This window comes from Pelodiscus sinensis, chromosome 1, assembly GCF_052426305.1.
Source record: "Pelodiscus sinensis isolate ZL-2025 chromosome 1, ASM5242630v1, whole genome shotgun sequence".
NCBI lineage: Eukaryota > Metazoa > Chordata > Testudines > Trionychidae > Pelodiscus > Pelodiscus sinensis.
Window position 1 is genome coordinate 353705720 of NC_143052.1, and position 26013 is coordinate 353731732.

General features: G+C 53.1%; 2 protein-coding genes across 2 annotated transcripts; both read right to left on the reverse strand.

Annotated features, from left to right (window-relative positions):
* Positions 1–1378: 1378 nt before the first annotated feature.
* Positions 1379–8083, reverse strand: LOC142827350 (olfactory receptor 52B2-like). Its single transcript, XM_089775836.1, has 2 exons — positions 7222–8083; positions 1379–1467 (listed from the first exon to the last, which is right to left on the reverse strand). The coding sequence occupies exons 1-2, from the start codon at positions 8081–8083 to the stop codon at positions 1379–1381; spliced, it is 951 nt and encodes a 316-aa protein (XP_089631962.1).
* A 14078-nt stretch (positions 8084–22161) lies between these two features.
* Positions 22162–23112, reverse strand: LOC102460561 (olfactory receptor 52B2-like). Its single transcript, XM_006115520.3, has one exon. It carries the CDS (start codon positions 23110–23112, stop codon positions 22162–22164), a length of 951 nt encoding a protein of 316 aa, XP_006115582.3.
* Between the last annotated feature and the right edge of the window lie 2901 nt (positions 23113–26013).

The window sequence follows — 26013 nt, forward strand, 5'->3', positions numbered from 1 at the left end:
GAGCCCAGGAGAGGGGCTGGGCGGGGAGGCCGAAGGGCGCCTAGCGACAGGGCAAGGAGAAGGGATTCCTTTCCGTGGCGAGGGGCAAGAAACAGGCCCGGCCCCTTCAGCAGATCAGTGCTCAGCACTGCAGAGAGTGGGGGGGGGTAACTTGCTAACTCACTGGCCACCGTCTGTAGCACCACCGAGCAGGACAAGCGATGAGTCACTATGCAAAGAGGGTCTCAACCTGTCTTACCAGCCACCCCCCATGGAGAGGAACAAAGGGAGGTGGATTCTGCCCCTGGCCGGGGGGAAGGGCTGGAGGAGAGTTAGTTAGTTTCTGTCTGGGAGGATGGAGGAAGCAGCCTCAGCAACAGGCTGGGGGGTTTAGAAGCTGAGACCCCCCACCCCCATATCAAGGGGGGGCTGAGGCATCCTAGGCTTGCCCTGTAAGCTGATGACATCTGTGCTGTGCTGTATACTGGAGAAGCAATAAACCACCTCTATTCTACCGGCTGGTGGAGTCTGTTCGTGCCATTTCGGGGTGCAGGAGACGGGGGACCCCAACGCGCCGTCACAGAGACGTCAGGCTCAAGGGGCCTCGCCGGGTCGTATCGTCCAGCCCCGGCGCTGAGGCAGGGCCAGTGAAACCGATCCCGTCAGCCCTGAGCCCAGCCCGGTCTCACATCTCTCCAGTGACGGGGGTTCCACAGCCTCCCTGGGCCCCGTGTCGGTGTCAGCTACTCTGAGCGATGGAAAGGTTTTCCTAAGGGTTGCCCCCAAGATCCCTGCCCCCCATTAACTCCTTGCTTTGTGCCCTGCAGTCACTGGGCCAGGAGAACAATTGGAACATGCACAGGAACGGCCACGCGGGGTCAGAACAAAGGGCCACCTAGCCCAGTGTCCTCTAGTCTGACAGTGGCCAGTGTCAGGTAGCCCAGAGGGAATGAACAGCACTGGGAATCATCAAATGATCCATCCCTGCCACCCATTCGCATCTTCTGACACAGGCTGGGTACACCGTTCCTGCCCAACCTGACTAATGGCCATTGATGGACCTAACCCCCATGAGTCTTTAGCTCTTTTTTTAACTCTGCTATATTCTTGGCTGTCACAACATCCTCTAGCAAGGAGTTCCACAAATCAACATCCTTTTGGTAAGAACCTTTACAATAACTGGAAAGTTTCATCAGTGCTCCCCACTCTCCCTCTTCTCCCTTCTCCTCTGAAGAGGGACCCTCATAGTTCCATGGACATGGTTGTGTAACAACATTTCCAAAGAGCTGAAATTGTCGGTTTTGCAACGTCCAAGTGCTATCATCCATGTCTCAGTACGAAGAGGCCCTCTTCCCTGCAGTGTGGAAGAAGCCTGCTAGTAAGTCATATTCTTTTGGACTCAGCACCATTTCCCCTTCTGAGACAACACGCAGACCATTTGTGCCCGCAGCTGCTTGGTTTTCATCCCATAAACAAAGGGGTTCAGCATGGGAGTGTGGGGAAAATCAAATAACTCCAATTGTGTCTAAGGGGAGACTGTGCAGAAATCATAACTTTCTAAAAGAAAATTGCTGTAAGGGTTAAAAAGTTTTCCAGGCCTCTCTCCCTGTAACAGAGAGAAATCAAATTAGCTCTAATCAAAGACCCTTACAAATGACTATCTCAAATTCATGGATACTCCTAGTCTGTCACAATTTGTCATGTAAACCCTTATCTTTGTCACAGTTTGCCTTGTAGACTCCTCCACTCAAGTTCTCATGTGGCTTTGTGTACTGTAAAAACTTACTTCTAGCACTCCTGGGGTGAACAGAAGTCTCAGAGTACTTCTGCTGAGACTTTGATATGTTAAAGAAGCAACAACTGAACTGTTTAAGCATTCTGTATAAAGGATACCTGAATCTGTCTGTCAGGGCTGCTGCTTCACTCTTGGAAGTGACAGCCTGCATGCATGCATCATAAAGTTTTCTCTTCTAAGTTTCTCTCCTGCCTCACTGATTTGACCTCCGGCCTCGGACCCTTCTGGGGTCTCTGTACCCCAGGGGAGCGAGATTTCCCCCTTCAATTTGGTGTCAGAAGTGGGATGGCTTGGAACTCCAGTTGGAAAGGCTGATGACGGGGAATGGGAACGGACTACAGCGCGCATCTGGAGGGTAAGGGATCCATTTAAAATCCCCCGGTCCGCCTCCCTGTTCTCGTCACCAGCTGGACCGGCTGGCGGTAAGAGTCATCTTTTACTTAAAATTTTTGGTTAAGAGGCTTGAGGGAAATTTAAAACGAAAACACTGGGTATAGCCAAATAGGGGTTGGATTTTGTTGTTGTTGTTGTTGTTGTTGCTGACTGATTGGTGGCGAGTCCAAGCGCATGGTTTTAAGTGAGTGAAGTCCGGAGGGGGACCGCAGCCGCACCAGTGCTGTCAGTGTCACTGCACAGCTGCTGAAAGCAAGGGCGGTTTCCCCCGGCACATAAGGAGTGTGAGTGAAGCTGACAGTTTGTGTGGACTTCCACACTATCCTTGGAGAGGGTAGTATTGCTGGACGCCTGTACTATCCTTGGAGAGGGTAGTACTGTTGGGCTCCTGCACTGTCCTTGGACAAGACAGTGCTAACATGGATAAGATTGCTCCCTCAAGTCTGTCTCCGACTGAGGGGAAAGGTTTCTCACAGCCTGGGACTCCCTTGTCTCAGATGATCAGTCAGCTAGGTATTGCCTGCAGGTTTGAAACTAAGGAGACTTAAGGAATTATTGAGCATTTGGAATGGCTATACTCAGGGGAATTCCCAGAATAAATGGCAACTAGAGCTTTGACTTACAAAAGCTTGCTTATCTTAGAGTTTTCCTCGAGGAAAAACATCCTAACTAGATGGAATATTGGTGCCTCTGGGAGGATGTGTCAGTAAAAAAAAAAAATCAGAGCATTATGGCTAGCAAAAAAAGATTCTATTGAAAAGCTGCAGCAAGAATTGGCTACTCTAAAGAAACAGCTTGATTCCCCAGATGTGCCATCTGCACCCCCACCCGCTTTGGACCCTTGTCAGCTGAACATTCTTTCCTGTTATCTCCCTGTTCTCTTGTAAACCTTATGGGATGTGACTTGTGTAAATTGGGTGCAAACCTTCTCTGTAGAGAGGAAGGGATATTTGTTGACCTTTCCCCCTATCAGGCTCCAAATTTGATGGCATTACTACTCTGAGGAATCTGATGAGACCTCAGGACATACACCCCTCCTGGACCTCTCAGATGTCCCAGAGACATTGTGGGCAGCCCATGTGAATGAAGTGGGGTTGCTAGCCTCTGCAACACCAGTGCAAATAACATACAGACACAACAAGCCTTTCCCAAGGGTAGCCCTGTATCTATTGGCTAGGGAGGCACAAGAGGGCATTAAGCCTGTAATCTCTCCCTCCTTAAACAAGGGATACTTGTTTATACAACTTCACCATGTAATACACCTATACTACCTGTGAAAAAGAAAATCTATAGATTTGTAGAAGACCTAAGAGCCATTAATAAGTTTGTAATCCCTAGATTTCCAGTAGTACCTAACCTGGTTTTCTGTAATAGATTTATGTTCTGCCTTCTTTTCTATTCCAGTGCATAAGAATTCCCAATTTCTCTTTGCCTTTTCCTTTCAGGGTCATCAATTAACCTGGACATGTTTTTGTAAAGTTATTGTAAAAGCCCTACTCTGTTTTCTCAGTTTTTAAAAAGCTGACCTTAATTCTATCTCTCTTCCCTGCAATTCTGTGTTAGTTCAGTATGTTGATGATGTGTTAATTGCTAGTAAAACTGAGGAAAGATGTAAAACTGATACCTCATATGTGTTAGTGTCTTGCTAAAGAGTCACAAGGCTTCCAAAGCCAAATTGTAGTTTGTAAAACAAAGAGTTCAGTACTTAGAACATTTACTTTCAGGAGATGGCCGCCAGTTAACACCTGAGTGAATCTCACAAGCTTTTTCCATTCCTCACCCTTTCACCAAAGTCAGGTTTACAAATTTCTGGGTACTGCAGGATATTGCAGACAATGGATTCCTAACTTTTCTGGACTCACCAGGCCCCTTACTATTCTACTCCTGACCCAGTGACCTGGTCCCCAGAATGTGAATCTGCTTTCCTTTCCCTTAAAACTCTTCTGCACAGTGGGCTTATCTAATTATAGCAAGACCTTTACTCTGTTTTGTCATGAACAGGATGGAATTGCAGCTGGAGCTCTCTGTCAACCCCTTGGACACACACCTCGTCCAGTAGCTTATTTTTCTGCAACACTGGACTCAGTAGCCCGTGGGTTCCCACTTTGTCTAAGGGCAGTTGCAGCTACTGCTGAATTACTTAAAAGGCCCAACCTGTCACATTAGGCCACAGCATTATCTTACAGGTCCCTAATGCTGTCTCTGCTCTCTTACAGCGACACCGCACTCAGCACCTATCTGTTCAGAGACAAACCCTGTATGAGAATGTTATCCTCTCTTCCCCAAATGTGGTAATTCAAAGATGTAATGTACTTAACCCAGCTACTTTTTCTCCTTTACCCTCTAATGGTAAAGCACATACCCATAACTGTGAAGAATTGCTTGGGCACTGTGTAAAACCTCCCCAAAAATTTGTCTGATCAACTGCTGGAAAATGCAGATCTTGTATTGTATACTGATGGCTCATGTAAAAGAAATTCAGTTGGTAAACTAAAGGCTGGATATGCAGTGGTCTCAGATAATAATGTTTTAAAGGTTCTTTTCTCTTCCAGGAATCAAAATCAGCTCAGGCTGCTGAGCTCATCGCTTTAATTCGTGCTTGCCTTTTAGCGTCCGGACAGTCTGCTGCCATTTACACTGATTCAAAGTATGCTTTCTCTGTCTGTCATGCCACAGGAAAAATTTGGAAACAACAAGGTTTCCTTACCTCCTCTGGCTCCGCTATCTCTCATGGTCCCCTTATCTCCCAACTCCTTGATGCTATTCAGCTACCCACATCCCTCTCTATTACCCATTGCCCGGCCCACACAGGTGCCACTGATCCTGTTTCTCTGGGTAATGGGAGTGCTGATGCAGCGGCCAGACATGCGGCAGCACATGGACCTCTGGCTCCCTTTCAGATTCTGGTCTCTCTTTCCCTCCCTGTTTCTTTGCAGGACCTGATAGAACTACAGCAAGCTGCTCAACCTGCAGAGAAAAACCTTTGGGAGAAAGCAGGCTGCTCCTTATCCCCAGCTGGGATAATGGGTGCACCTGATGGCTGCCCAGTTGCCCCAAAAATCTCTCACACGGCAGCTTGCTCAGGTGTCTCATCAAATGACACACATGAGCAAAAGGGGGGTGGCCTCACAAATCCCAAAACAATGGTACGCCCCAGGCATGCACCTAGAAGCTGTCTCAAGAATATCTAATTCATATCTAATTCATGTGTGATTTGTAAGCAGTTTAATGTTGCAGGAGGCCCACAGGCTAGCAGCCACATAGAAAGAAGAAACCTAGACATAAAATGACGGTTAGGAGAGCTTGCACCTGCAGGTAAAGGAAGCCCTCCCAGCACCTACTGATGTATCGCGCCACAACATCCAACCAGGCGACTACGTGTTCGTGAAGGAACATCGCAAAAAGAATTCCCTGACAGCCCGGTGGGAAGGACCGTTCCAATTGCTGCTCATCACCCACACAGCAGTAAAGGTGAAGGAGCGCCGCTCGTGGATCCACGCAAGTCATGTACGCCGAACTGCAGATCCAACAGAGCTGATTGACCCCGTCACCCAGGACCCCTCCCTGGAGGAATCACCTGAGGACGAGGTTCAGCGGACCGAGGCGGCAAACTCTCAAACCAGACTGTTACCAAACCGGCCTCCACCAGGAGCTTCGAGGTACAACCTGAGAGGTAGGACTGTACCAGCAAAGACCTACAGGTGAGCCTGGAGCCCTGTAGCTCTCACAAAGGGGAATCCATTCCAGTACTGAGTGAACTAAGAGACTACGAAATCTCGAAGAGTGCCTGCAGAGGCAAGCCAAACAATACTAACTGATTAAGCTTAGTTAAAGAGACTGCTTTGCTAGTTGCTAGATAATTACTATATTATTATCCTTCTACTTTAGAGACTTAAGATACTATAAGATGGGGATTGTTTTCCTTCTTTTAGTAGTCAGAATAGCCTTAGTATATAACTTTCCTCACCCTTATTGGGAAGCCCTGCAGAAGGTTTGTCGCTCACCAATACAAGTGACTGTTGGATATGTGAACAGCTTATAATAGGCTCTGAAGGCCTTTTACCATTACAGTTTATCCCAACTCCTGCCTCCCTGTGGACCAGACCCCTAAAATTCAGATCTACTGGTAGTCAGTACTCTACAGGAGAGCGGGAGTGGGTAGATGCCCAGAATGATAACACTGTGTCAGAAGTACATAGTCATGGGGGAGAACAGGCAGATTTGGCATAAAAATCTGATTGCCTCAGGAATTCCCCTTACTCAAGCAGTACATCCATCAGGGAATGCTTCCCTTATGTTTCCCTTATGTTTTAAAAGCAATATTGGCACTGGTAAAGATCTGGGGGTGAATGGGCAGTGGATCATTTACCCAGCAGATAAAGAAAACCTCCCTCTAAGATGAGACTTCATCCTAGCAAAGGAAGAATACCTAAGAATGTCTAGAATAAACTTTAAGTAATACTCCAATAGGAGTATTAAAGGGGGGAATTGTGGGGAAAATCAAATAACTCCAATTGTGTCTAAGGGGAGACTGTGCAGAAATCATAACTTTCTAAAAGAAAATTGCTGTAAGGGTTAAAAAGTTTTCCAGGCCTCTCTCCCTGTAACAGAGAGAAATCAAATTAGCTCTAATCAAAGACCCTTACAAATGACTATCTCAAATTCATGGATACTCCTAGTCTGTCACAATTTGTCATGTAAACCCTTATCTTTGTCACAGTTTGCCTTGTAGACTCCTCCACTCAAGTTCTCATGTGGCTTTGTGTACTGTAAAAACTTACTTCTAGCACTCCTGGGGTGAACAGAAGTCTCAGAGTACTTCTGCTGAGACTTTGATATGTTAAAGAAGCAACAACTGAACTGTTTAAGCATTCTGTATAAAGGATACCTGAATCTGTCTGTCAGGGCTGCTGCTTCACTCTTGGAAGTGACAGCCTGCATGCATGCATCATAAAGTTTTCTCTTCTAAGTTTCTCTCCTGCCTCACTGATTTGACCTCCGGCCTCGGACCCTTCTGGGGTCTCTGTACCCCAGGGGAGCGAGATTTCCCCCTTCAGGAGGGACAACCACGTAGAGATTGGCCAGTATAATGTGAATGTGGCCAGGGACGTTATGGCCAAAGCGGTGAGCTAAAACAGTGAAAAAGGCTGGGATGTAAAATAAGAGGATGATACAGACGTGGGAACCGCAGGTGCTGAGACTTTTGCACTGGGCGTCTTTGGTGGGTAGCTTGAAGACAGCCCTGAGGATCAGCACATAAGACACAGCGATAAACACAACATCGAGCATAAGGGTTACAATAGGCACTGCCAAGCCATACCAGATATTGAGAGAGATATCTGCACACGCCAGCCTGGCCACCCTAATGTGGTCACAGTAGGAGTGTGGGATGACATTGCTGGCGCAGAAGGGCAGCCGTTTGAGGAGAAAAACAATGGGGACAATTACACAAAAGCTTCTGACGACAATGGCCGTGGCTATTTTCCCGATCTTCTCGTTGGTGAGGACAGTCGTGTACCTCAGGGGGTCGCAGACGGCGACGTACCGATCGAACCCCATGGCCAGCAGGACGCCTGACTCAACCACAAATACAAAGTGAATAAAGAACATCTGGGTGATGCAGGCACTGAAGGAAATGGCCTTGGGTCCAAACCAGAAGATGGCCAGCGTGTTGGGCACGGTGCAGGTGGATAACAGCAAGTCGGCCACCGCCAGCATGGAGAGGAAAAGGAACATGGGCTCGTGCAGCCTGCGCTGGGTGGCGATGAGCAGGAGGAGACCACAGTTCCCCAGAACAGCCACCGTGTACATCAGCGCGAAGGGGATGGAGATCCAGGGGTGCCAGGGCTCCAGGCCCGGGATGCCGACCAGGACGAAGGTGAGGTGACTGAACGTTGTGCTGTTGGGCGCGGCCATGGGGCGTTGGGGGCTCCGCTTGGGGGCCGGGCCTGGCTGGAAGCAGAGACAAGGTCAGTGCCTGCTGGGGTCCCGCTGCCTCACACTCACTTCTCACTTCCTGCTCACGCCCTGCGCCCCTGGCTGAGAGCCGCACTCAGAGCTGGGCAGGGCAGAGCCGGAGCCGCTGACAGGGCTCACTGGTGACCACTCGACAAACCAGCCACAGAGCAGTCAGGGCCGGGCAGGGCGTCTCAGAGGGAGTCTGCAGGTAACAACTGAGCAGAAGCCTCCAGCACTAATGACCCCCCGTGGGCTCCTCTGGGCCCTGGAACGTCTGCTGGGTCCGGAAATGGCCGAGTGCCCCAGGCAGGGATGCTCGGTTACAAACCCTGCCTGGGCGCCGGGCGCCTCCGCGTTGGAGAGCCTGGACGTTGAGTCTTTGGTGCCTTTCTCCTGGCTGCAGATGCCCTGCCGCTCACCCCAGCCCTTCTCACTGCTTCAATACTTTGTAACTTTCAGCCTTTCCCCAGTCCCCACGTGGCAGGCCCAGACCCCAGGAGCCCTGATGGCGGAGTGCAGACATTGCAGGGTTTGGGAACGGAGACGTTGGCTGCTCCATGAGAATTGCACCTTCCCTCCCAGCTCAGAGAAACTACAGAGCTTCCGTCTGTCCCTGCCTGTCTGTCCATGCACCCGCCCTCTCTGCCACCTCCAGCCCTGCCCCCGTGTCTGTGTCCCGGACGTTCATTCGCATTTTATAGTGGAGTCACGGGGGGCTCAGTGTCAGGAAAATGCCGGTGCATCTGCCTGGCTCTGCTCTGGGCTCTTGGGCAGGAAAACTGAGACTTGTGTCCCCTCCTGGCCCAGAGAGGAAGGATCCATGGTGACTGCCGTAAGCCCTGCGGAGGTGCAGCAGGTTTATCCCTGCAGGATGGGCCCAGGAAGAGGCCAGGCCATGGGAGGTGATGGGGAATGTCTCAGTGTCATTCCTGTGCTCACTGCGCCCAGCAGCCATGGGGGAGGGGACCAGTGCGGCTCCTTGCAGGCAGGGCTCAGGCTCTGTGCCCCTGGCAGCCTGCTCTGTGCTTCCCCTGCCTTTCCTTCCCCTGCGGGCGCCATCCTGCTCCCCCCGACCTGCCCCCGCTCCCAGGGACACCAGGGGCCGTGGGGGGTTCCCCTGGACTGGGTCCTTGGTGAGCTCAGGTCTCACTGATGACACGCGAGGGCACCTTTCTCAGCAGGGGGGCAGTCGTGTGGGAATCCCCCCCAAACACTCACCGGGCTCCTGCCCCAGCCGGGGATGAGGAGTCTCTGCTGGGATCCAGGTGGGGAGCTGCAGGGGCAGGAACCACACTGGCCGGGGCTCTGAGCAGGGACATTTATCCTGCCTGCCTGGGAGTCCCAGCGGGGTCGGAGCCAGCAGGGAGCCCTGGGCAGAGCCCACGAGGGAGACTTCTCTTAGAGGAGAATTAATAGAGATTCTCTAGGCTGTAGTCGGAAAGAGAGGAGGGGAAAGGTCAAACCATGGGCCAGAGCAGACAAACAACCGTATATAAATGAATCCAATGCATTAGGGAAGGGCACGCAAATAAGCAGTGAGAAATTTTTAAAGTGCTTGTACACAAATGCTAGGAGTCTGACTAATAAGATGGGTGAACTAGAGTACCTCGTATTAAATGAGGAGATTGACATAATAGGCATCACCGAAACCTGGTGGAATGAGGAAAATCTGTGGGACACAATCATACCGGGATATAAAATATATCGAAAGGATAGAGCAGGCCGGGTGGGTGGTGGAGTGGCACTGTATGTGAAAGATAACGTAGAATCAAATGAAATAAAAATATTAAGTGAATCAACATGTTCCATAGAATCGCTATGGATAGAAATTCCATGCTCCAATAATAAGAAATTAGCAGTAGGGATATATTACCGACCACCTGACCAGGACAGCGATACTAACATTGAAATGCTGAGGGAGATTAGAGAAGCTACCAAAATAGAGAACTCTATAATAATGGGGGATTTTAATTACCCCCATATTGACTGGATACATGTCACCTCAGGAAGAGAAGCCGAGATAAAATTTCTCAACGGCTTAAATGACTGCTTCTTGGAGCAGCTGGTGCAGGAACCCACAAGGGGAGAGGCAATTCTCGACTTAGTCCTGAGTGGAGTGCAGGATCAGATCCAGGATATAACCGTTACAGGACCGCTTGGGAATAGTGATCATAATATAATAACATTCAACATTCCTGTGGTGGGAAGAACACCTCAGCAGTCCAGTATCCTGGCATTTAATTTCAAAAAGGGGAATTGCACAAAAATGAGGAGATTAGTTAAACAGAAATTAAAAGGCACAGTGACTAGAGCCAAATCCCTGAAAGCTGCATGGAAACTTTTCAAAGACACCATAAGAGAGGCCCAACTTAAATGTATACCCCAAATTAAAAAACATAGCAAGAGACCTAAAAAAGAGTCACCGTGGCTTAACCACCATGTAAAAGAAGCAGTGAGGGACAAAAAGGTATCTTTTAAGAAGTGGAAGTCCAATCCTAGTGAGATAAATAGAAAGGAACATAAACACTGTCAAATCAAGTGTAAAAATGTAATAAGAAAAGCAAAAAAAGATTTTGAGGAACAGCTAGCCAAAAACTCAAAAAGAAATAACAAAATGTTTTTTAAGTACATTAGAAGCAGGAAGCCTGCTAAAAAACCTGTGGGTCCCCTAGATGATCGAGCTATAAAAGGAGCAATCAAGGACAATAAAGCCATTGCGGATAAACTAAATGATTTCTTTGCTTCAGTCTTCACGGCTGAGGATGTTGGGGAGATTCCCGAATCTGCACCGTCCTTAGTGGGTGATGAATCTGAGGAACTGTCCCGGATTGAAGTGTCATTAGAGGTGGTTTTGGAACAAATAGAAAAACTTAATGTTAACAAATCTCCGGGACCGGATGGCATTCATCCAAGGGTTCTAAAAGAACTCAAATGGGAAATTGCTGAGCTATTATCTGTGGTTTGTAACCTATCCTTTAAATCGGCTTCCGTACTTATTGACAGGAAGGTAGCCAATGTGACACCAATATTTAAAAAGGGCTCTAGAGGCGATCCTGGCAATTACTGACCGGTAAGTCTAACTTCAGTACCGGGCAAATTAGTAGAAACAATAGTGAAGAATAAAATTGTGAAGCATGTAGAAGAACATAATTTGTTGGACAAAAGTCAACATGGTTTCTGTAAAGGGAAATCCTGTCACTAATCTATTCGGGTATGTCTACACTACAATGTTAGTTCGAACTAACGTCCGTTAGTTCGAACTAACATTCATAGCCGCTACACTAGCACTCCGCTAGTTCGAATTTGAATCGAACTAGCGGAGTGTTTAGTTCGAACTAGGAAAACCTCACTTTACGAGGATTAAGCCTAGTTCGAACTTACTAGTTCGAATTAAGGGGTGTGTAGACCCTTAATTCGAACTAGTGGGAGGCTAGCCCTCCCCAGGTTTCCTTGGTGGCCACTCTGGCCAACAACAGGGAAACTCTATGCCCCCCTCCCGGCCCCGGACCCCTTAAAGGGGCACGGGCTGGCTACAGTGCCCGTGCCAGGTGCAAGCCTGCCAGCACCCAGCCAGCAGACCCTGCACCTGGCACGGCACAGAGCCACCCACCCGATGTCCCCCAGCCCACCCCCTCTTCCCGGGACCAGGCTGGCGGCTCCCGGGAGCTTGCCCAGGACCGCAAGAGGCGGGCACCTTCCTGGGCTAGTGCAGACATCGTGGACCTCGTCCACGATCTCCGCACTAGGCACAGGAAAGTGGCTGTCTAGGGCAGGAGAGCTGTCAGCCTGGCCACCCAGGAGCAGGATGGCATGAAAATCAAGGGCGTCCACTGAGACCCCTGACCCTGAGCCCTGAGCTTACAATGGCCGTCCTGGGTCAGACCAAAGGTCCATCTAGCCCAGTAGCCTGTCTGCCGACAGTGGCCAACCCTAGGGACCCTGGAGGGGATGGACTGAAGACAGTGACCAAGCCATTTGTCTCATGCCATCCTTCTCCAGCCTTCCACAAACTTTGGGCAGGGACACCACTCCTACCCCCTGGCTAAGACTACTCCATGGACCCAACCTCCATGACTTGATCTCACTTCCCTTTCAACTCTGTTCTAGTTGTAGCCTTCACAGCCTCCTGCAGCAAGGAGTTCCACAGGTTAACTCTTTGCTTTGTCAAGAACAACTTTCTCTTACTCGTTTCAAGCCGGCTACCCATTCCTTTCCTTTCGTGTCCTCTAGTCCTTCTTTATGGGAACTCATGAAGAACTTTTCTGAATGCACCCTCTCCACCCAACCCCTGCTTTTAGAGACCTCTATCCTGTCCCCGCTCCATCTCCTCTTTTCTAAGCTGAACAGTCCCAGTCTCTGTAGCCTCTCTTCATCTGGGACCTGTTCCCAACCCCTGATCATGTTAGTTGCCCTCCCCTCTCCCAGCCTTTCTCTTCCCCTCTCCCACCTCCTTTTCCCAGTCTCCCCCAGTTTTGTTCAATAAAGACAGAGTCAATGTTGGAAGACACATTATCTTTATTTTGTACATCAATAAGAAGGGGGGCTAGGGAAGGGTAAGTGGAAGGAGGTGAGGGAGGAATGGGGTACGAGCCCCCGATGGGGAGGACTGGGCTGGCTCTGCGGGCTTCTGGGGGTGGAAGCTCTCCTGCAGCCCCCCGATTGCCCCCTCTCCCCAGATGGCAGCCTGCGGCAAGTGCAGCCGGGCTGATGGCCGAGTGGTGTGATGTGCCCAGTGTGGGTACTCTGGGCAATCCAAGCCAGGACTGCTTTGCAAGAGGGGCACCCCTTAGAACTGTCTGTCCGGGGTGGGGGTCGGGACCCTTTAAGCGCAGCCCTCGGCTAGCCTGAGACAGCAGCTCCACGCTCTAAGTCCTCCTCTGATGCCCTGCTGGCACTGCTTCCGGCCATCCTTAAGCCCTGTTCAGGGTCCACTCAATGTGGACTTGCTAGTTCGAATTAGCAAAACGCTAATTCGAACTAGTTTTTAGTTCTAGACGCGTTAGTTCGAATTAGCGCTGTAGTGTAGACGTACCCTTAGAGTTCTTTGAAGGAGTTAACAAACATGCGGATAAGGGGGATCCAGTAGATATAGTATACTTAGATTATCAGAAAGCCTTTGACAAGGTCCCTCACCAAAGGCTCTTGTGTAAATTACATGGCCCTGGGATAAGAGGGAAGGTCCTTTCTTGGATTGAGAACTGGTTAAAAGACAGGAAACAAAGGGTAGGAAAAAATGGTAAATTTTCAGATTGGAGAGGGGTAACTAGTGGTGTCCCCCAAGGGTCAGTCCTGGGACCAATCCTTTTCAACTTATTCATAAATGATCTAGAGAAAGGGGTAAACAGTGAGGTGCTAAAGTTTGCAGATGATACCAAATTGTTTATGATAGTCAAGACAGAAGCAGACTGTGAGGGACTCCAAGAAGATCTCACCAAACTGAGTGATTGGGCAACAAAATGGCAAATGAAATTTAATGTAGATAAGTGTAAAGTAATGCACATTGGGAAAAATAACCCCAACTATAGGTACAGTATGATGGGGGCAAATTTGGCTACGTCAAAACAGGAAAGAGATCTTGGAGTTATCGTGGGCAGTTCTCTGAAAACTTCCACGCAGTGTGCAGCGGCGATCAAAAAGGCCAATAGGATGCTAGGAATTATTAGGAAAGGGATAGAAAATAAGACCCAGAATATCTTACTGCCCCTGTATAAAACTATGGTACACCCACATCTTGAATATTGTGTACAGATGTGGTCTCCTCACCTCAAAAAAGATATTTTAGCCTTGGAAAGGGTTCAGAAAAGGGCAACTAAAATGATTAGGGGTTTGGAACGGGTCCCATATGAGGAGAGGTTAAAACGACTCGGACTTTTCAGTTTAGAGAAGAGGAGACTGAGGGGGGATATGATAGAGGTCTATAAAATCATGAGTGGTGTGGAGAGGGCCGATAAAGAAAAGTTATTTATTAGTTCCCAAAATAGAAGAACTAGGGGAGACCAAATGAAATTAATGGGTAGCAGGTTTAAAACTAATAAAAGAAAGTTCTTCTTCACACAGCGTGTAGTCAACCTGTGGAACTCCTTGCCAGAGGAGGCTGTGAAGGCTAGGACTATAATAGAGTTTAAAAAGAAGCTGGATAATTTCATGGAGGCTAGGTGCATAAAAGGCTATTAGCCAGGGGATAAAATGGTGTCCTTGGCCTCTGTTTGTCAGAGGCTGGAGAGAGATGGCAGGAGACAAATCGCTTGATCATTGTCTTCGCTCCACCCTCTCTGGGGCACCTGGTGCTGGCCACTGTCAGCAGACAGGATACTGGGCAAGAAGGACCTTTGGTCTGACCGAGTACGGCCGTTCTTATGTTCTTATGGAGTCCTCATCATGGCACTTTACATCCATTCCTGGTACCTTCCAAGCCAGAGCGGGTCACATGGCTAAGTGACCTGTCCCTGTGTCCCATACTAGCAGCCATGATACCGGCTGGTTTGCAGGTTCCAGACACATCCCTCGGGTGTGTATTGGGCTACCCTGAGACCCATTGTCTTTGGAATTGTGCTAATTAGCGTAGTCATTCACTGGACATTCCTGGCTCATTGCTCTGTCTCAGAGAACATTCCCAGTATAAGCACAGAGACCATATTCATAACTCCACATACTGATATCCCACAAGTACATGAGAAGGATACTTAGAATCGGTAGAACAGAAGCTTTCATTTGACACCTCACAAGGCCCCTGTGACGTAGTGGGGGTACCTGGCTGGTTTCTATGCTGCTGGCTCTGGGGGAACCCCCACTGGCTGCCGTGGGTACCACGACCCAACAAAACAGGATGAGCCACTATGCAAACCAGTGGCCAGACACCCCCCATGGAGAGGAACAAAGGAAGGTGGAATGCTGCCCTGGCTGGGGGGCAGGGTTGGAAGTGAGTGAGTTGGTTGCTGGCTGTCGGAGGGCATGGAGGGGAGCCTAGGAGAAGGGGCTGGAGTTTAGGGACCCAGTGTGACGTAGTGAGGGTACCTGGCTGGTTTCTATGCTGCTGGCTCTGGGGGAACCCCCACTGGCTGCCGTGGGTACCACGACCCAGCAAAACAGGATGAGTCACTATGCAAACCAGTGGCCAGACACCCCCCATGGAGAGGAACAAAGGAAGGTGGAATGCTGCCTTGGCTGGGGGGCAGGGCTGGAAGTTAGGGAGTTGGTTGCTGGCTGTCGGAGGGCATGGAGGAGAGCCTAGGAGAAGGAGCTGGAGTTTAGGGGCCCAGTCTCCCCCATCTCAAGGGGGCCTGAGGCATCCTAGCCCAGTTCCTGTGACCAGATTACATCTGTGCTGCGCTGTGCTGGAGGAGCAATAAACCACCCTCAATTCCACTGGCTGATGCAGTCTGTTTGTGCCATTTCGGGGTGCAGGAGACGGGGAACCCCCAACGCGCCGTCACACTGGTGTCAGGAGCGGGATGCACTGCACCCCGTGGATGGAGCTTCCAGCGGCAAGTGACAAGGCGCAGTAGAAGCAAGAGCCCTGGAGCCAGGCGTGCTGGAGACAGAGCGAAGCGGTTCCTGGGAATCGTGGGGCGCTGCAGCACTAGACTGGTGAGTCTGCACCGAGGGGCCCAGCGGGCAGATGGCCTACGCCCGACTCTTGAAGGCAGAGCTGGTGGGGCTGTGCAGAGAGAGGGGCTTGCCTGTGCAGAAAGCAACCAAGGCCCAGCTGATTACCCAGCTGGAAGAGAATGACCAGCCACAGGGCCAGGATCTTGTCCCCAGGGGAAGCAGCCAGACCCCCCCCTGAGAGTGTGTCAGGCTCAGAGAGGGGGAGGAGCGCTGGAACCCAACGGAGAGATGAGACAGCGTCTCCCGGGAGGCCTGCAAGTAGCCCATCTAGGGCAGGGGCCAGCCCAGCGGAGCTGCGGCGCCTGGAGATCCAGCTGCGGATCAGGGAATTGGAAGTAGAGGACCGAGAGAAGGACCGCCAGGACCGAGAGAGGGAGCGCCAAGATCGAGAGAGGCAGCGGCAGCATGAGCTGGCCATGGCAGAGCGGAGAACCGGCGGGGCACCGGCTGCTCCAAGTGCGGATGGGCCCCAGGGTCCCAGGACTGCCAGACGCTTGGAGAGGCTCGTGGTGGCCCAATTGAAGGACATGGGTGACATAGACGGGTTCCTCAGTGCCTTTGAGAGGGCCTGTGGACTGCAACGGGTCCCCCCAGCTGACTGGCTGCAGGAGCTCATCCCCGCACTGAACCAGGAGGCGGCCGGAGTGCTCAGTCAGCTGGAGGACCTACAGCCAGGGGATTACAACCGAGTCAAGGAGGCCCTGCTGCACAAGTTCGGGCTGACCCCCGAGATGTACAGGAAGAAGTTCCGGGGGGTACAGAAAGGGCCACGGGAGACCTATGTGGACCTGGCCTCCCGCCTGGCGCAATACTGCCGCAAGTGGGTGTCTGGAGCCGGAGCCCAGACCGCAGAGGAGCTGCTCAAGCTGGTCATGATGGAGCAGTTCTATGAAGCGTGCCCACCCAAACTGAGGCTGTGGCTCAAGGACCGGAGACCAGAGAACCCCCAGGAGGCCGGGAGACTGGCGGATGAGTTCACGGAGAGCCGGTCCGGGTGTGAACGGGAGTCCCGGAGAGAGAGGGAACCGCGCAGAGACCGGATCTCGGCTGAGCGACGGAGGGAGTCAACTACGGGGCGAGACCAAGGAACAGGTCGTCTGCGCCCCAGAGAACCAGCCAGGGCCTGGACAGAGACAGCCCAAAGCCTAACTTGCCATCGCTGCGGGCAAAAAGGCCACAAGAGGGCTCAGTGCACCAGGTCCCAGGACCGGGGACTTTCCAGGGTTAACTGGCTGGGGCGGGAGGAAGGGCAGGCTGCCCCAGAGGCAGGGGCTGGCAGGCAAACCTCAGCTCAGAGAGAGGGGAAGGATGCTCAGTGCACCTCCCCTGGGAGGTCTGATTCTCAGGAGGCGGATTTCTCCGTGTACCGGGTGGGGGCAGGACGGCCCCTGCGGAGCGAGTGCCTCATACCCCTGGAGGTGGATGGTAGGAAGGTGACGGGCTTCTGGGACACGGGGGCGGAGGTGACTCTGGCCCGATCCGACATAGTGGCCCCGGAGCGGATACTACCCCACGCGCAGCTGACCCTGAAGGGCATAGATGGGTCCCCGTTTAAGGTGCCTGTAGCCCGGGTGCATCTGAAATGGGGGGCGAAGGAAGGCCTCAAGGAAGTGGGGGTGCACCCGCACTTGCCCACTGAGGTGCTGATGGGGAATGACCTAGAGGAGTGGCCCCATGAATCCCAGCGGGCTCTAGTCACTACCGGGAGCCAGAGCCAGCGGGGGGCTGACAACCTGGGTCCAGGGAAGGACTCCTGGCAGCGTCCTCAGGGTCCCATCCCAGTGGACACGGGGTCCAGCCAGGCTGGGACTCCGGACCTAGGCAGAGGTGGGGGACAGGTCCCGATCCCTGCCTCAGCAGCTGAATTCCAGGCTGAGGTGCAGGCAGACCCCTCCTTGCAGAGGCTGAGGGACCAGGCTGGCCTCCATGCAGCTCAGCCCCGGGGGAGAGGTGGCCAGGAGAGATTCCTGCGGGAGCGTGGGCTCCTGTTCCGTGAGTGGCTCCCCCCCAGGAAGGTGAGGGCATGGGGGGTCCAGCGGCAGCTGGTCGTCCCCCGAAAGTATCGCCTCAAGCTGCTGTATTTGGCCCACGATGTCCCCGTTGGGGGCCACCGGGGGATCCGGAGCACCCGGCTGAAGCTGCTCCAGCACTTCTATTGGCCGGGAATCTTTACAGCCGTGCAGCGGTACTGCCGGTCCTGTGACTCCTGCCAGAGGGGCGGGAAGGCCCAAGACAGGAGGAAAGCGGCTTGGGGGTCTCTACCCCAGATAGAGGACCCTCTGGGCTTGCTGAGAGAGTTATGGGAGGGGAAGTCCTCCCTGGATGGAGCATCGGGGGTGGAAGCCGCCCTGGCTGTCCAGAGAAGGCTCGCTGGGCTCATGGCCCCAGCCCGAGAGACCCTGGCCAGAGATCAAGGCCAGCGGAAGGGTGGGTGTGACCCCCGAGGACAGGCCTGTGCCAGTCGCCCTGGAGCGGGGCGGCGAGTGGACAGAGGGAAGCCAATTCATGTGGGGCCTCGCCACGGCCGGCCCGAGTCAAGGGGAGCACCCATGTCCCCAGGGCGGGTTCCCACGCAGAGGACCCGAACTTCCCTAGGTCACGAGCGGAGTGACCCTGCTCAGTTCGCTCTCGGAGGGGGGAGAACTGTGACGTAGTGAGGGTACCTGGCTGGTTTCTATGCTGCTGGCTCTGGGGGAACCCCCACTGGCTGCCGTGGGTACCACGACCCAGCAAAACAGGATGAGTCACTATGCAAACCAGTGGCCAGACACCCCCCATGGAGAGGAACAAAGGAAGGTGGAATGCTGCCTTGGCTGGGGGGCAGGGCTGGAAGTTAGGGAGTTGGTTGCTGGCTGTCGGAGGGCATGGAGGAGAGCCTAGGAGAAGGAGCTGGAGTTTAGGGGCCCAGTCTCCCCCATCTCAAGGGGGCCTGAGGCATCCTAGCCCAGTTCCTGTGACCAGATTACATCTGTGCTGCGCTGTGCTGGAGGAGCAATAAACCACCCTCAATTCCACTGGCTGATGCAGTCTGTTTGTGCCATTTCGGGGTGCAGGAGACGGGGAACCCCCAACGCGCCGTCACACCCAGTCTCCCTCATCTCAAGGGGGCCTGAGGCATCCTAGCCCAGTTCCTGTGACCAGACTACATCTGTGCTGCGCTGTGCTGGAGGAGCAATAAACCACCCTCAATTCCACTGGCTGGTGCAGTCTGTTTGTGCCATTTCGGGGTGCAGGAGACGGGGAACCCCCAACGCGCCGTCACAGCCCCCTTCGTACAGACTTGGGGGCAAATACCCCTCCAAGGTCTGTCTGCTCCCCTTACAATTCCATAATGTGACAGAAGAGTTGAGGAAACTGTTTTTTAATTTGGTTACACCTGGCAGGGATGGATACAGTCTTCCTGCTCCTTGTTTGCAAATGCACAGTGTTAATGGTGAATGCGAATGCATCCAAGCATGAGACGGGCTACAAAGGCAACACAAAATAAAGTTTTCAAAGGTTGAGCAAATCAGGTTCGAGGCACCGAAGATGCTACTTCCCTGGGTGCCGTTGGGTCAGGGATTCGCCCTGTTCCCATTGAGCGGGGCGGAGACGCGAGGATGTTTATACTTCTGGCCTGGGCATCCCTTGGACGGGAGGGGCTCAGAGCCCTGTGAGGGAGTGGTGGGTTTTGGAGGTTCAAAGGGGGGTGTTGCATAGGTGGGGACGCTCAGTGCCTGGAAGTTACTGGTTTAATGTGACAAAGGAGGGGAGTTTGTTGTCTCAGAGAACATCCCAGAATTGTCGCCGTGGTGTCTGGGACCCAGGTGACCCCGGCCCTGCTCAGAGCACACGGCCGGTTCCGGCCAGACGACAGAGAATAGGCTGCAGAGAGGGACGTCGGCAACCGAGCCAGCTGATTGCAGCGAGGGGAGAAGCAGAGAAGAGAGGGACCAGGCAACCCTCTTACCTGGGGAGAAGACAATGGACTCAGGAGGGGCTGTTGCTGGGGATATTGGAGGCTCTGCTGGGAGACTGGGGACTGGGAACAGGCAGGACTCAGCGGGCTGCAGGAGAGACTGATGTGAGGGCTGAGAGCCCAGGCCAACTGGACTGAGGGGCCTTGGCTGTGTTCAAAGCTCTCTGGAAGCCCCAGCTCCCATCCTCATCCGGGAATCCGCAAGCTCCAGAAGTGGCGAGATCTCTCTCTCTCTCCTTCTCTCTCTTCCGCCCTGCTCCCACAAGCATAGCTTCCTGACCTTGCACTATGTAAACTGTTATATGGTTTGCTAGCACTAGCATTCATAATCAGCTTCAATTTACATTTACTATTGTAACTATTTTTTGTGTTAAGCTCCCAATATATCACTACCCAGAAATAAATACCTTTCATTGTTAAACTGGCTGTCTCTCTCTCTTTTCCTTTTTCTCTCCCACTCAGTCTTCCTCAGCAACAATGCGTTTTGTACCCAAGCTAAAGATCCTTGTAGGGCCCAGAATCCTGTGGGGTTTGCTCATCATGTGATTTACCAGTGCATCACTGTGGTGTGAGAGTGGGGATAGGGAGGTGCTGAACCTGGGGGCTTATGAGGATGGGAGCTGAAAGTGCTGTTAAATCCAGCCCACAGAGTCCAAACGGTCATGAAGGTGCAGTGTGGCCTTGCTCTCAAACTCAGTGTTAGGCCCTAGAAAAGCGAGCCTAGTGCAGGTATGCCAAGCCAGATTAAAAAGGAAAGGAGATTAACAAAGGTTTCTGGGTACTCCCTGAACAGAACTAGAGACATGGTTCAAGCAAGGGGCCCTCCCTACATACTTGCTTAAGTTGCAAAAGTAAAATAAGTGAAAGGCTGTGCCTAAACCTGCTGTGATGGGAACAGCTAGTTTGAGAACTGATAAGGTAACTCCGAATGTGTCTACGCTGGCCACATAACCCGTAATAGCTATGGAAATGAGAGAAGTCAGAATAGGGAAATGCGCGGGGGATTTAAATATCCCCCGCAGGATTTAAATAAACATGGCCGCCACTTTTTTCTGGCTTGCAAGTAGGAATAAGAGATCCTCCAGAATAGGGCTTTATTTCGGAGTCTGGCTGCTCTTTTCCGGCTTTTCCCCAAGCCGGAAAAAAGCGGCGGCCATGTTTATTTAAATCCCGCGGGGGATATTTAAATCCCCCGCGCATTTCCCTATTCTGACTTCTCTCATTTCCATAGCTATTACGGGTTATGTGGCCAGTGTAGACACAGCCTCCCTGTTTCTGTTCTCACCCTGATCTTAATGAACTGTCTCCTCGATGTTTTAACTCCCTGTCTCTGCCCTCTGTTTGTTTTAACTCCCTGTCTCCTTGTTGTTTGGTACTTGCCTTCTGGGCTGATAAGACAGCTGTTGACGCATTATGAATTGCTTAAGGCCATGAAGTATACGCATGAACACTAGAAGTTTCTAACTAATTAAGGGGGGCTGAGATGCTTGGGCAAATGTTTTATGACAGGACGGAACTGTCTATATAATCTTACTTGTTCCTGAAATCGGGGCTGGTTCTCTTTGGAGACGGGCTGCTCTCTATTGTAAGTGTGCACTATTCAATAAAGAGCTTGTGAGTGGATCTTGCTGTCTCTTTGCCGTCAGACAACGAACCGAGGCCGTCCGGGTTCGAGTCCCCGACACCAGCCTGCTGAGTCCTGGAACATATGAGGGGTCAGCGTGTGAGTGCTGATTCCCCAGTCCTCTCAGACGTGCTCTGGTAGTGGGGTGAGTGTCTGTGTGTGTTGCTAAGGTTTCAAGAACCCCGTCCTGAGGAACCTAGTTCCTGCAGGAGAGCTCCAGTGGGAGGGGGAATTGGCAGCAGGGAGAATTCAGCTCCATAGGAGAGCACAAGTAAGCACAAGCAGCACACGGATAGAATTGATAACGTCCCCTCAGCCCCACAAGAGTAACCCGAATCAACGAGCACACCCCGGAGTACTGGGCAAATCTGGTAACACAGTGGCCAGTGTCAGGCACCCCAGAGGGAAAGAACAGGATAGGGGATGATCAAATGATCCATCCCCTGTCACCCATTCGCATCTTCCGGCAAACAGAGCCTAGAGACACCATTCCTGCACTACCTGGCTAATGGCCACTGATGGACCCACCCTCCGTGAATCTATCGAGATCCTTCTTCAACCGTGTTATATTCTTGGTTTCACAGCATTCTCTGCAAAGATAACAGATCTTGGCAAGAACCTAACTGGAGACTTTTATCAGCCACTCCCCCATTCCCCTCCAGCCTTCTCTTCTCAACAAGGGCCCTTGTAGATTCATGGACCTGAACAGGTAACAACATTTCCAAGAAGCAGAAAAAGTCAGTTTTGCAACAGGGAGCTAAAGTGTTAACGTCCATATCTCGGTGCCGAGGGGCCCTCTCCTTGCAATGTGGAAGAAGCCTGCTGGTAAGTCACATGGCTCCGGACTCAGCACCATTTCCCCTTCCGAGACAACACACAGCTCACTTGTTCCCGCAGCTGCTTGGTTTTCACCCCGTAAACAACAGGGTTTAGCACGGGGGGGATGAGCATGTAGAGATTGGCCAGCAGAATGTGGATGTGTCGTGGGATGTTCTGGCCAAAGCGGTGGGTGAGGACACTGAAAAAGGCTGGGGTGTAAAATAAGAGGATGATACAGACGTGGGAGCCGCAGGTGCCGAGAGTTTTGCGCTGGGCGTCTTTGGTGGGCAGCTTGAAGACAGCCCTGTGGATCAGCACATAAGACACAGCGATAAACACAACGTCTAGTATAATGGTTAACAAAGGCACTGCAAGGCCATACCAGATATTTGGGGTTATGTCTGCACAGGCCAGCCTGGCCACCCCCATGTGCTCACAGTAGGAGTGCGGGATGACGTTGCTGGCGCAGAAGGGCAGCCGTTTGAGGAGAAAAACCACGGGGACAATTACACAAAAGCTTCTGATGACAATGGCCGTGGCTATTTTCCCGATCTTCTCATTGGTGAGGACAGTTGTGTATTTCAGGGGGTCGCAGACGGCGACGTACCGATCGAACCCCATGGCCAGCAGGACACCGGACTCAACAACACTTGCAAAGTGCACAAAGAACACCTGGGTGATGCAGGCACTGAAGGAAATGGCCTTGGGTCCATACCAGAAGATGGCCAGCGTGTTGGGCACGGTGCAGGTGGATAACAGTACGTCGGCCACCGCCAGCATGGAGAGGAAAATGAACATGGGCTCGTGCAGCCTGCGCTGGGTGGCGATGAGCAGGAGGAGACCACAGTTCCCCAGAACAGCCGCCGTGTACATCAGCGCGAAGGGGATGGAGATCCAGGGGTGCCAGGGCTCCAGGCCCGGGATGCCGACCAGGACGAAGCTGAGGTGACTGAACGTTGTGCTGTTGGGCGCGGCCATGGGGCGCTGAGGGCTCCGCTTGGGCGCCGGGCCTGGATGGAAGCAGAGACCAGGTCAGTGCTTCCTGGGCTCTCGCCGCCTCACACTCACTTCTCACTTCCCGCTCACACCCTGCGCCCCTGGCTAAGAGCCGCACTCAGAGCTGGGTAGGGCAGAGCCGGAGCTGGTGACAGGGACCTGTCAGGAGCTCAGAGCTCAGTGGTGACCACTCGACAAACCAGCCACAGAGCAGGCAGGGCCGGGCGGAGAGTCTCAGAGAGCCCAGCCCGTGTAGCCGGCCTCCCTCATCTCTGGGACACACCCGGAAACAACAAGGGAACGTTCAGTTACTTGAGCTCTATGAGTATTTACTGTCCCATCTGTAGCCCTGCTCTCTGCTTTGCCACTGAGAGACTCTGAACCCCCGGGGAGCTGCAGAGTCCACGAACACAGCGGCCACTCAGAGGTGCCTCGGTGCAGAAAGGGGCACTAATGGATTCGGAGCCTGGGGACACAGGTCTGGGCCCAGGATCCCAGCGGTGGCTGGACCAGCCCCAGACACGGCGGGGATAGAATCTCCCTGCACCTACGGACAGTCCCCGGCCATAGAGCCACCCGAGCGCGTTTGGCTCCAGCTCTGTGCTAGGGGCTCCTGTTCACCTAACCGCTGAGTCCTGGTCACGTCCAGTGACCCTGCAGCCTCCTGCAGCACTGCTTGGCCGGCAGGGGGGATCCATCTTGCTAATCCTGCACCCAGCCCATGGGCATCGCGGCAAATGAAATTCAGCCTCTCTCCTCCGGGAACTGGCCATCTCTCGGCAGAGGGGCCTGGGGCACGTTCTAAGCATTGGCTTTCATGAGTAAATTATTATGCGATTCCACCCTATGTGTGAGAGTGTCGGCCTGTCTGTCTCTGTGTGTCCGTCTGTCTGTCCGTTGGAGTACTGCTCTCAAGAGGTCAGACCTAGGAGCACCCAATGTGCTAGGCAGATACTTCCTATGCTCACTTCAAAGCAAGGTCAGAGCTTGGCTGTGCCTAGACCATGGGCTGAGCCTGGAATGGGGCTGGGTCTCAGCACGCCGCACAGGAAAGAGACACCCCCCCCTCCGCCGTCCCCTCTCCCCTCTGTCTGGGACTGTCCAGAGTCTCCTCCTCCCAGGACCCATTAGGCCCTTTGCTCTCTGGGGCTCACCTGCTGCCCTGGCGCAGGGAGGGGAACATCTGAGCTGTGGCTGCCAAGTTTGGAGACTCTGTGGGGCCAGCGTGTGCTCCGGGATCCATGGGACACGGCACCCAGACAGCCCCACTGTGTGTCCCTGGGCAGCCTTTCCCCAGGCCCCCCGGGTCAGCCCAGCCCCCGGCAGCCCTGACGCAGGGTTTGAGAACGGAGACGTCGGCTGCTCCATGAGAATTGCACCTTCCCTCCCTGCACAGAGTAACTACAGAGCGTCCGTCTGTCCCTGCCCGTCTGTCCATGCACCCGCCCTCTCTGCCCCCTCCAGCCCTGCCCCTGTGTCTGTGTCCCGGACGTTCATTCGCATTTTGTATCGGAGTTACTGGGGGCTCAGGGTAGGAAATGCTGGTGCCTCTGCCCGGCTCTGCTGGGCTCTCGGGCAGGGAAACGCAGACTTGTCTCCCCTTCTGGCCGGGAGAGGAAGGATCCGTGGTGAGAACCCTGAGCAGAGCTGAGCAGGGTCCAGCCTCAGCCCAGTGGGTTTATCCCTGCAGGATCAGAGCCAGGGAGACGCCAGCCCATGGGACAGGATCAGGGAATATCTTGGTGCCAATCCCAGGCTCACTGCTTTTAGCCTGTGCCCCTGGCAGCCCGCTCTGTGCTTCCCCTGCCTTTCCTTCCCCTGCGGGCGCCATCCAGCTCCCCCCGACCTGCCCCCGCTCCCAGGGACACCAGAGGGTCTGGGGGGTTCCCCTGGACTGGGTCCTTGGCTAGCTCAGGTCCCACTGATGACACGCGAGGACAACTTTCTCAGCAGGGGGGCAGCCGTGCGGGAGGCCCCTTCCCCCAAACACTCACCGGGCTCCTGCCCCAGCCAGGGATGAGGAGTCTCTGCCTGGGACCCAGGTGGGGAGCTGCAGGGGCAGGAACCGCACTGGCCGGGGCTCGGAGGCAGGGACATTTATCCTGCCTGCCTGGGAGTCCCAGCGGGGTCGGAGCCAGCAGGGAGCCCTGGGCACAGAGCAGTTTCCAGCTCAGCCACAGGCAGGGGCAGGCTGGGGTCAGGGGATTTGTGTGTTTACATCAGTGATAGTCCTAACGGCTTCGCCCTCGCAAGCCCAAACGCCCAGGCTGCTTTTCTGTGCGGGGAGCCGGAAGCCCCCACGCGCCCCCCCGGGATCACACAGCAATAGATCAGCAAACACAAACGGTCCCTCTAATTTCACAGAAATACTTATGTTCCAATCACTGGAATGGACTAACAGGGACACTGGAGTGTGGGGCCGGCAGTGAGGTTGCTACAGCCGGTGAGAGACTTAAACTGCCGACCCAAGTTACAGAATTCTGGAAGAGACTTCGGGAGCCATCGAGTGCAACCCCCCTGCTAAACACAGGCCCGATCCCAGCTGAGTCAGCCCAGCCCAGGGCTTTGTCCAGCCGGGACGTAAAAACCTCTAGGGATGGAGATTCCACCCCCTCCCTCGGGAACCCAGCCCAGCGCTTCCCCACCCGCCTTCGGAAATAGTTTGTCCTAATATCCCAGCTACTTCAGACCATTGCTCCTTGATCTTCCATCGGTCACCTCTGAGAACAGCCTCTCTCCAGCCTCTCTGAAACCCCCTGCGGGTAATGGAAGGCTGCTCTCAAATCCCCCCTCACTCCCCAGCGAGTTCTGGGAGAGCCACGCAGGGAGCTGGGGTGAGCGGGCGCAGAGTTCCATTTCCTCCATCTTCCCACCCACCCCCTG